Source organism: Cicer arietinum, chromosome 2, assembly GCF_000331145.2.
Source record: "Cicer arietinum cultivar CDC Frontier isolate Library 1 chromosome 2, Cicar.CDCFrontier_v2.0, whole genome shotgun sequence".
In the NCBI taxonomy this organism is placed as follows: Eukaryota; Viridiplantae; Streptophyta; class Magnoliopsida; order Fabales; family Fabaceae; genus Cicer; species Cicer arietinum.
In genome coordinates this window covers 11,103,079-11,114,806 of record NC_021161.2, presented here as the reverse complement: position 1 = coordinate 11,114,806, position 11,728 = coordinate 11,103,079, and the positions used below count along the sequence as shown (strand labels likewise).

General features: G+C 28.9%; 1 protein-coding gene across 1 annotated transcript in view; it reads left to right on the top strand.

Annotated features, from left to right (window-relative positions):
* The first annotated feature begins 6,160 nt into the window (after positions 1 to 6,160).
* The window catches only part of LOC101489151 (uncharacterized), a 6,534-nt gene continuing 966 nt past the window's right edge, over positions 6,161 to 11,728 (top strand). The window contains exons 1-7 of the mRNA XM_004490063.4: positions 6,161 to 6,314; positions 6,398 to 6,638; positions 7,174 to 7,284; positions 7,537 to 7,566; positions 7,823 to 7,924; positions 8,385 to 8,492; positions 11,636 to 11,690. Coding sequence (XP_004490120.1) covers positions 7,193 to 7,284; positions 7,537 to 7,566; positions 7,823 to 7,924; positions 8,385 to 8,492; positions 11,636 to 11,690 — 387 coding nt within the window. The 5' untranslated portion in view covers positions 6,161 to 6,314; positions 6,398 to 6,638; positions 7,174 to 7,192. The remainder of the gene's footprint in view (positions 6,315 to 6,397; positions 6,639 to 7,173; positions 7,285 to 7,536; positions 7,567 to 7,822; positions 7,925 to 8,384; positions 8,493 to 11,635; positions 11,691 to 11,728) is intronic.

The window sequence follows — 11,728 nt, the reverse complement described above, 5'->3', positions numbered from 1 at the left end:
AATTCGTCAAAATCTTCAAACAAAACTCATAAAACTCAATAACAATGAAAATTCATATGTTTATCAAAGGCATAACTCAAAATTTAAATAAATTTATACTTCCATCTCCAACAACGTCAAATTTATAAAATAAAGAATAAAAATATGAGTTTATTTGAAGATTTGAATTATGAATTTGATGAAATTTGCATTATATCGAAAATGATAATTAATTTTATGGATTTTATTTAAAAATTTAATAAATTTTTATAAAATGATAACATTGTTGACATTCAAATTATTATTTAAAATTAAAGAAAAGACTAAATAAAAAAAGATAAAAAGTCACTAATTCTATTTTTTGAATAGTATGTATTTTTGTTATACCTTTCATTTGATGCTTGCTGATCTGCGACTGCGAGCATGTCCTCTAGTTTTGCCATATTTGTCAAAACCTCAATTTGGTCCATATATTCTGTCCTGTTTTCAGCTCGATATAGAACCTACATCCAAATAATTTTCAATTAATAATTTAAAGTTAAAATTATGTATACAGTATAATCAACATTTCAAATGGTTTATTAAGCTATAGTCTTGTGTCAATAGAAGTCACATTTATGAAAAACAATTTATCATGATTAAAGAATATCATACCTCCAGCAATTTCTTCTTTTCAAGAGAGAAGGAAACAATTGTTCCCAAACATTTAACTCCATCAAATTCCTTGCAAATAATGAGACCCATGAATTGTTGGGGCTTGTAATTTGGAGTGCCATAATATCTTTTTATCTTCTTGTCTTCTGGATTGCTAATTCTTAAAATGCTAACAACTTCATCTGGACTCAAATATTCGACTCTTTTATCTTCAAACACAACCTAAATATTCAATTAATTGGTAATGAAAGAATATAACGAAATCAACAATTTACAAAAAATTTAAAAATTATAATTTATAATTTATCATCAACTTACGAGGTTATAAAAATAATAATTTATTAAAGTTAAAGAACAAATGTTCATAGTAGCTATCTAATAACATCTTTTTTTTAACATGTCCATTGCACAAGATAAAAATTGTTATATAATCACTCAATTTTTCTTATTAATTACCAATTTTTTTATTTATTTCATGGGTTCACCTATATATCTCACTTTTGCCATTAAATTAAAAAATGTTACTCATAACAAAAATAAGTGCAATGGCCATATATTAAATGATTTGACGTAATATATGATTGTGATTGAATAATAGTATAAAACTCTTTTATATTGTTAGTATATGTAGTATTTTTTTAAGACAAACTTGAATTAATGATTCTTATGTGTATAATATTGTAATGCATATTTCTTTCTTGTGTGTATGATATTGTACATATTAGAAAAACTCATGATATGATAAAAGTATAGAATTATTTATAAAAAGTGACCGTGAATAATAATTGAATATAAAGGAAAAATGTACATCAAGCAATGCATACAATACATGACAATTGATGAATCATATAAATTAGAAAACTCATACTTTTAATCGATTCATTCTGGAATAAAAGAAAGTCACAGTTCCATGAACTTCAGCTCCATTACGTTCCTTGTAGATAGAACGGCCTATTAATTTTTGAGCAGCCTCTATTTGTTTTTTGGTTAAATTGGCTCCTCTTGTTTTCTGTGCAAAGAAAGCATGTACGATTTGAATACATTAATAAATTAATAAATATTTAATTATAGTTTTGAACTCATTATTTTAACTAATTTATGAAATTGGTCATCTATTATAAAAAAACTAACAGTTTTGATTTTTCTCTATATGATTATACATTATAAAATCGTATGTTACGTCATTTAAAATATGTCGAAACACATTTTAGCTATCGAATTTTAAAATAAGGGAGTTAATTCTGAGAATTGATAAAAATAGGAGGAACAAATCTGCAATTAAGCCAGCATTAAACCAAAGTTGAAATATAAATATATAACATTTAATTATTAAAATTAGAATTTAATTGATATACACTATTCCTGTAAAAAAATTTACACTAACAATCAATTATAATCGTCAAATGATTTCATTTGTCTTTAATTATAACTATTCCTTCTGAAATGAAATATAAATAAAAATAGTAGTTAAAAATTGATGTATCTAAATTAAATTTTTAACTAGATACATTAATATTTCGACTATTATTTTTACTTATACTTTATTTTTAAAAGAGTATTTTTAAAGTCATGTATGATTTATTAGTGGTGTAAACTTTTTACAAGAATGTAGGTTCCTATTAAACTTTTAAAGTTATAGTATTTAGTTTTAATCAAAAGAATAACACACATACAAGTTTGCTTCTCGTAGTTTTAGGCTTATCTTCATTTTTCCGACGAGTAGAAGAAGATCCACCTTCAACAATAAGGAAACAAAGTTCAAAAGTTAGTAGAATGACAAGTAATAACAAGTTGAGAAATTAAATAAGTAAATAAAAAAACAACAACAACAAGATTCTATATGTGAAACTACTATTAATTAATAATTTTTTGTTTTAAGGCTTTTGAGAATAACAAGTCATATTTCAAAAGCTATTCAAATTATCCAAATTCAATGGTATTCTCCTCTATGACTTCTTTCATGAGTTGTTTCACTAATCACATCGGTCTTGGTTTTTGTTTTTTTGGGCTAAGTTGGATGATGCAATAGATTACGTTGAATTTGCTTTTAAGAATAGTTAGTTTAATGTTTTGGCTTGAATGCACCTCTCAACTTGTAGTTCAAGCTTTCAAAAATGTTCTTTTTGTTCCTTGGAAGATTTGTGATTGTTGTAAAGAATTTTGTCTCTCGTATAATGCTTATTATTTTAGTATTTCTCATGTCTTTAAAGAAGACAATGGCTATGTTGTTAGGTTAACTAGTATTGATCTAGATTCATTAATTTCACGAGATTCGTTACCATCTTTTGTTAGGGAAGACGTATTTCGTAATAAAAATAGTTGTCCAAATAATAGATTTTGTTGATGGTTTGATTTTCTCTTATTTTTGTATTTTAAGTCTTTTTTATTATTAAAATATTTTAGGGTGCTCTATATAATTGAATCTCATTTCACTACTTTGAACAAGCAAAAATCTATGCATTTCTTTAAATACTTTTTTGTATGATTTTTAACTTAAAATAGATTATAATAAATTTTAAAAAAAATTATGAATTTAAGAAAAGGAAATCTTATTTCACTACTTATGTATATACGATTTTCGAATTTTATATTATTTTTCTCTTTCCTCGATTCTAACACTACACACATTAAATTGTATTTTATACGATGTCAAATATGATTTATTATTTTTTTTTATCCAAATAGCACACCAATTTAAGAAAATCATAGTTGATAATATTAAGACTCATAAAAAATGCATCTAAGGAAATAAATTTAAAAAATGATGCAGTTACACTCTATATTTTAAAAAAAAAAAAAATAGTGTTGTAGGTGAGAATCGAACTCGCAACCTGCTTTATCACTTCAGTCTCAAACTTCCTTCACTTACACATGCTTCAGGTCAGTATTTGATCGTACAAAAGAATCGTGTTAACAAATGAAATTTGTAAAAATAAAAAGAAAGATGACCGATAATATCTATATATAACCCATAAGCAAATCCAACTGTATATTAAAGGCTCGAGATTGATTTAGTTTCAATATCGTCGAAGGATTAATCATTTTCCTTTTCAATTGTCTGAAGTTTTTAAAGGAACCCCGTGTTTTATTTTAACTAACTGTTTTTTTTTAATTTTAAAAAATATTATAAGCACCTAAAAGGAATCAAATTTGCTCCTTAGATCTAAAATTAATTTGTCTACTTTTCCCTTATTATCCTCTTACGAGAAAATTAAATAAAACTAAATGATAATTTTTCTTTCTCACATGTTCACTATTTGATCGCATATAAGAAATATATCACCAAATAAAAATAAACTTTCAAAGCAAAAATAAAGAAAAATGACCAACAAGATCTATATATGACCCACAAATTACAGCAAGTTAAGTTTTTTATTGTATAAGTTGAGCATGAAAATTGTACATTAAAGGCTCAAGATTGATTTACCTCCGATATTGTTGAAGGATTGAGCCTTATCACCATCACCCATTTTTAATAGAAACACCTTAACTTGACACCCTAAAAGAAATCTAACCAAGAATTCAAAAATTAATGTTGATTAGTTTGACATGTAGATGATCAAGAAAGTCAATATAATATGAAATCTTAAATCATAATTGAGAGGTATGATATTAAAAATCAATCTAAATATACCTCTACGCAACTTCGAGATTTGAGAAAGCAAACGTATAATGAGTAACGAAATACCTGAGAAGAAATGTTATAATTTTATCAGTAGTAATATATATATATATATATATATATATATATATATATATGTGTGTGTGTGTGTGTGTGTGTGTGTTTATTATAAATTTATTTAAAAAAAATAGGAATTATGTTGTTTACATAATATATGATAAATATAAGTTTCAAACACATGTATTGTATATATATATATATATAGTTGATTTCAATTAAATACATTTTGTCTTGGGAATGCTTTTCTATTAATATCTTATCGGCCCCAATAATAAACCGTCAAATATACGCATGATTTATTTGGTTGGTGATAAATCTATAATATATTCGTGTATATTTTCGATATAAATGATATTGTAGATAAGATATGTTTGATTTTAATAAAATATGTTTTTGTCTCGGGAATGTCATCTTGTTAGTATTTGATAATAGTGTCTTACTAGCCTATAATGAACTACTAGATGAGCACAGTTCAATTCTGAACTAGAACCGTTTGAAAATTGAACTGAATTGGTTTTCAGTTTAAAAAAATCAAACCAAACTGGTTTTTAGTTTAAAAAACTGAACCAAACTGTTTTATAAACTGGTGAACTAGTTTATTACTTTCAATCAAACCAAACGAGTTTAACTTAGTTTTTTTGTTTATATAGGTCAAATTTTACATAATTAACCCGAATTACTTCTAAAAAAACAAATTCAGTTCTATTTTTTTGAAATAAAAACTGGTTTGGTTCAACTTTTCAAATTAAAAACCGATTTGGTTCGGTTTTTTAAACTAAAAATCAGTTCGTTCAGTTCTAGTTTTAAAAAATCAATTTGAAAACAGTTTGATTCTCAATTTTTATAAATAAATTCAGTTCAAAGATAGTTCAGTTCAATTATACAGTTTGGTTCAGTTTTTGATTTTTTTAACACCCCTATTTAAGATAATTTATTTTGTCGATAATAAAGCTAATACAATCATGTATTTTTCTGGTATCATTGCCCTGTTTGCACTTTTCTTGAGAGTGCACCTACAAGTGGCAAAATGGTTGGATTAGATGGATTTGGACTGAAATTTAAATGGATGGATCAAATCGATTCACCAATTCAATCCATTTATTTTGATCCAATTCAATTAAACCTAATTTGAGTATTTTATTACAATTTTGGTCTTTCTGTTGAATTTTTTAATTAAATAATAGTCATGAGACATATTTAAACAACATGACATGTAACAAGACGACGTTAACTGATTAATATTCATGAAATTATAATAAAATACTCAAAAAATTTCACTTTTAACTTATGGAATTGTTCATTTTTTAATTTAATCATACAAATAACTAATATATTTAAATAATTCATGAAATTATATATCATATCATTTAAAATATATAAAATCATCATGTTATAATTAAAAAACCTTAAGAAATGAACAAAACTGTAAAAAATTTAAAAGAAAAACTAATTTCATAAATAAATAAAAATAAATGAATTAAAATTGTAATTATATCAAATTAAAAGAGAGTTAAAAAATCTTATCTAATATATATCTAGAAAATTTAGATACTATGGAATTCTACCATTTACCTATCTTTGCCTTTTTGACACTTCTACTCTTTTTTGGGTTAAATTATTCTATTTATTTTTATCTTCTTTTTTACATTCATTTGATATCCCACTTTTGTACTTTTACTATATTTTCAAAACAAGACCTGTTATTTCTTCTTTACTTTTATTTATCTAATAGATTTTAAAATGTATCCTCAATTTTTATAGGTTCACTTACATGATTAAAACTATTGTCAAAAAATAAAATTTTTGAAACAAAATATATATAAAAAAATTTCAAAATTACTACTATACATAAAAAAACACAAAGACTAATTTCAGTTTTACAGTCACTTGTATAGAGCCCTTTCACCCAAAACTCCAAAACCATCCTCACCTTGGCATCACTCAAGACCACCGATCTTCCGGCCACTGGCGGAGCTGAGCAGGGAAGAGAAAATTATAGGTAAAATGTCCAAAATACCCTCATTAAAACTAAGAAATTACAACTATACCTTAAACCATAAATCTCTCTTCTCTCTCTTCCAGATGCAGTGTTCATGTTTCTCTCCCTCTTGCCCTGCGACGATCCTGAAACAGTGAAACTGTCCTGCCCTGCGAAGACGATCTTGAACACGATCCTCAAACTGTCTCGCCTCCGCCTTCATTAGCTTCGCATCGCGCGCTCCGTCTCGCCTCCGCCTCCGGCTCAGTTTTGCGTCTCGTCTCTCATCCCTCGTCCAGTCGCCCTCGTCTCCGCCTTGGTTGGCCGTTCGTCAAAACTCAAAAGGTTCCGATTTTAATTCGTATTATCATTAGAAATCAAAATTGATGTTTCATGTTTGGAGTTTTGTTTTGAAATTTTGAGTTTTGTTTGTTTGGAGGTTGTTTCAAATTAGATGTCACTATTGATTTTTTTTTTTTTAGTTTTTTTTGTTGCACATTAGGTGAATGATTTTTTGTCTATAGTTTTTTTTTTGCTGCATATAATTGATTTTTGTTTTCATTTAAGTAAAACAAATTATAATTCATATATTTACTATAAAAAATATCTGGAGAGAAATATTACAAAAACAATACTTTAAATTTACAACTAAATTTTAATAATTAAAAATATAAAGCAAAATTTGATCTATTATCTCTCTTTAATATATTTTTGTAAATTTACAATTTAAAATTCTTATATGCAATACAATACTTTTTGTTTATATATTAAAATTTAAAATCTTGGCCACCCCAAAATTTTGGTTCAAGATCTCCAGGGTTGCATATACATATACAATATACTAATATATCTAATGACTCTTGGCTTTTGCTTTTACTAGGGCTCGTAAGTTTTATCATATGGACAATTTACGCCAGCAGAAAATTCAAAAGTATGAAGAGTTTGTTGATAAACGTTTGAAACCTGATCTTCTTCATGCTACTGCTCAGAGGTATAGTGTTTCCTTTGTGGATTTTGTTCTTGGTTGTTGCAAATAATGTGGATAGACGTATGTCATAAATTTGAATGCTGTTCTTCCTCTATTATCCCCAAGTCTTTGAGATGAAAAACGCATGGTGCTTTAGAGTATATAAGCTACAATTGATGAAGATAATTAGCTCAGTTCTACATTGCATAGTTGCTTTGTTTATTACACAGGTTTCAGTATTTTTGTTTACTTATTTTTCTCATCTCTTTGTTGCAGGGACAAGGTCTTTGAACAACAGAAAACTTTGTATCCTTTTTCACTTTTATGCATACTGCTAGAATCAATTAGTATCCCCATGATAATGACATATCTTTTTAACACGGTAAATTTTGTATCATCTATTTCTCATAAAATCCACAGTAGCACGTGCAAATTACACTTGTAGGCCGAGTTCGGAAACAAGTTTGTATTCAATGACTAATTACTAAAACTGGCCTAAATTCAATGATGCATTCATAAAGTACTATTGTTCTGTCTGAATCCACTTGACTTGTTCACTCAGTGCTGATTTGCGAAGAAACATTGAAAACCTAGAGAAGAATAGTGTAACCAGTCTAAGAACTTTGGTCAATCTTGGGTCTGAGGTGTACGTGCAAGCAGAAGTGTAAGTCATCAAACATTTCAGCTTTCGCCCTACTTCACTGGCTTTTGCCCCCTGGTTTGATGATTAGTAGCATTAACTCTTTCTTTTAATTTAACTTGTTCTTGATCTTCTGATTTTTGTAAGGTACATATGTATTTTATCACCAATCCATGTGATCAAACTTATTATTCCTTGATATATGATCTTTATAACCATCAGTTATGGCCATATTATAAAAAATAAGATTTTTGCTTTTTTATGGCCCAACTTTTGTCTAGACACTTCCCTTCTTCAATCCAGGGTACAATCAATGCATGGAAGTTTAACCTGAGAACCTTCGACAAACTACCAAATCCCTCATCACTGGTTCACTGCTTGTGCTTTTTATTTGTGCCCTTACAATTAAATATCTTTTTTTGTCTTCTTTCCATGGAAATGCTCATCTTTTTCATATTTTATGCATTTGATTGGAACTTTACAGGTCCAATACGCAACACATATTTGTGGATATAGGTATGGGATTCCATGTGGAGTTTACTTGGTCTGAAGCTTTAAACTTCATAGAAAAAAGGGAAGAAAAGATAGCCAGGTATAATTTGTTGGATTTACATATCTTGCCTTATTGAAGCTGGAAATATTATTAATCTGTTTATTGTGGGCTTTCAGTTTTTATTTATTTATATTTTTTAGCAACAAACAGACTTACTTCAATGGGTCTGTTCAATTTACATTGAAACTGATTGTAATTATAAGGGTTCAAGTGTTCAGAGTGAGAGGAGAAGTGTTTGAGATTTCTTAAATGTGAAAAATTGATTAACTGGCTCAAGGCTGTTAAGATACATCATATATATATGTATAAATAGTGAACTAACTAAAACTGACTAACTGATAAGAAATTCAGTTCCGAATGCTTAGTTGGGCATGCAAAACCGGATAATGAGCCAAGGCAATGACACTGATAGTAAACACTGGGACTAGAGAAGGGAACTTAGTGTGTTTGTATCCAAAGAATATTTGTAGTAACATGAGCTAGACTTCTCTATTCTTCCCCCGTGCTAGAACATGCCTAAACTGTTTGTTTACAACTATAGTAAATGGCAGCTCTTGATGTGGATCTGTGGTCATCTGGGTCAACGGCCCAGTCCACATTATGAAATGCCCGAAGAGAGAAAGGATGATGCGGAAATGCAGGAAATAATTGAAGGCCACTGGACAGAGTACCTTTGGGATAGTGCAAGATCTGTTTTACATCAACCTTACGAGACATAAACCGCACTCTTTATTAATTAAATAACTGATATATGGTTAGTAATTGCGGCATACTGAAGTGCCCTGACTACCGAATTACGAAGTGAAGGATCAGCAGCAAAGACATCAGCAACATGCTTGGAGAATAATTTCTGATATTTATTGATACAAACAGAATTACAGTACAGAAAATAAAACAGAATAACACCAGGACACTTGTTCTCCAAGGTTTCGGAAGCCTTGGCCTCTCCATTTCCTTTTTCCCACTCCATAAATGCCTGTCTATCCCCATTTTCCTTCCTACTTTTATTCTGTTGGTAACTGCCATGTAACAGTTACTACAAAAGCCTAAAATGCTGCAACATAAAAACTATCTACATTAAATTCTGTCCATATACTAACTTTATCCCTTGGTCCTCTTTATAAGATAAGAGGTCTAACATTGAGATTTATGAAATGTGAAATATTGATTAACCACCATGAGCTCACTGACTGACAATTCATTTGTTCAACCATAGTGAAAGTTGATATTTATATAAAAATATAGTTGAGTAAGTAGTAAGACAATGTATTCAACTTCTGCAATAAACATAACAATCGTAAGTTCATAAATATACAACAATGAAACCTATTTCAGCTAGGTGGTGTTGCTATATGCTTCAGTCGATGTTATAAAATCTTGTCATGCATTAGGTTTAAAGATATACCATTTACCACTAACTTTCTCTTAATGGTTTGGCCTAATAGTTTATCTTGCTTTCTGATAGAAACCAGAATTTACAGAATGAAAATGGAATTCTATTGAATGAAAGTGATGAGCAGCAAGCTCTACAATGGTGAAATCAGCAAGAAAAAGAAAACAACCAGAGTTCCTGGAACTCCTACCAGAGCATAATCTGCTCCTAATCCAGAGAGAGACTCTCCTAAATGCCTAACAATATCTTTCTCAATCCCTTTTCTAACTACCCTTCCTTCTCTTTTAAAACAGAAATCTGTAACAGAATTCCATAAATTCAGTGAATATACTAACTAACTCTTAGTCTCTAATCAACCTATCTATTGGGACAAGGCCCAATATCTAGTGTCCTATCACTTTCCCTCCATGTCTAACCCTTGGACAATCCTTCATCCAGCCTACTGTCATTACCAGTGTTTTTATAACTCTTTTCTATACATGCACAAACCACATAAGATAATGTTCTATTATCTTTTCTATCATGTGGGGTTGCTCCAATTTTCTTTCCAATGATTGTATATCTACTTACTTTGTCCGCCATTACATTACCATCTCTTCAACACATAGTTTACTTTCCAGTTGCCTAACAATCAATTCCATTCAAAATTGCGCGAAGTTGTGTGATGAAATTTTCCTTTAAATTTGAGGTGTATTTTTCAATTGCGTATCATATCTATAGCATTCCTCCATTTTATCCTTTGTACTTGGATTATATGATTAAGTGATGTGTCGTATTGTATGTCCTCCAATTTTCACATATACAGTATAATTTGTTTATCTATTTTAAACTGACATTCATATTTTTTGTTTTACTTCTACTTAAACATGTGCCATATCTCTAACTTTTCATTCATCTCTTCTGTTGGCTTTTCAATTAAGATTATATTATGCGCAAAGGACGTGCACTTTGGCAATATTAATATAAATGTCTTCAAATAACTTTGTTTGATGTAAAATAATATATTTTATATTTATGCATTTAAATGTATTTTAATATGATATGATAAAATACTATTTTCTTTGTGCAGTAAAAATATTTTTCCATTATATTTTATTTAAGTAACTTGTAATAAACATGGGTTTAATAGGAAGGACTTGTGGCATAATTTTCTTTTTGACAGTTTGTTGTTTCCAATGGGATTCTTTTGTGAGGATAAAAATTGAATTAATCTTTAAGTTACCCTATCCTCACTTCCCACTCTCCTTTACCTAAATCATAGAAAGAGCCACATAAGATCTCTATTCTCTGCAATTGTTCAAAGACCAACCAGCTCCCCTACCCACTTTATTTTTTATGATGGATACTGTTATTACCAGTAACTGCAACGGTGACTTCAATGGCCAGTTTCTCTACCCTTCACTGCTCTGTTTCTAGGATTTTTTTCATCTGTTAAGCTCATCTCTTTGTTTTTGCTTTGATGACGTCTTTGTTCTACTTCTTGCCTTTGTTCTCTGTTGTTTTCACTTTTGTTTCTACTCTACTTTGGGATTTATGTTCAGTTGCATACTTTGCAGTAGCAGTCATTCCAGTATTTTGCTTTAGCGGTTTTGGAGTCATGCTACCCCGCTATCTGGCATTAACGATATAGCTCTTGATAACTCTTACACCCATCTTGGGACAAATTTATCTTTCGCCTTCTATTTTCATCTCATAAAATGGTTGATTAATTTTTATTTTTCCTTATTTTCATTTTATTGTTGAAAATATTGTTGCATGTTTAAACTTAAGAATCACTTATGTGTTGCAGGCAGATAGAGGAGTACACTCAATTAATTGCTTCAATCAAAGCCCAAATTAAGCTGGTACATTCACTATGTTTTCTACTTTTTGTCAAATTAAT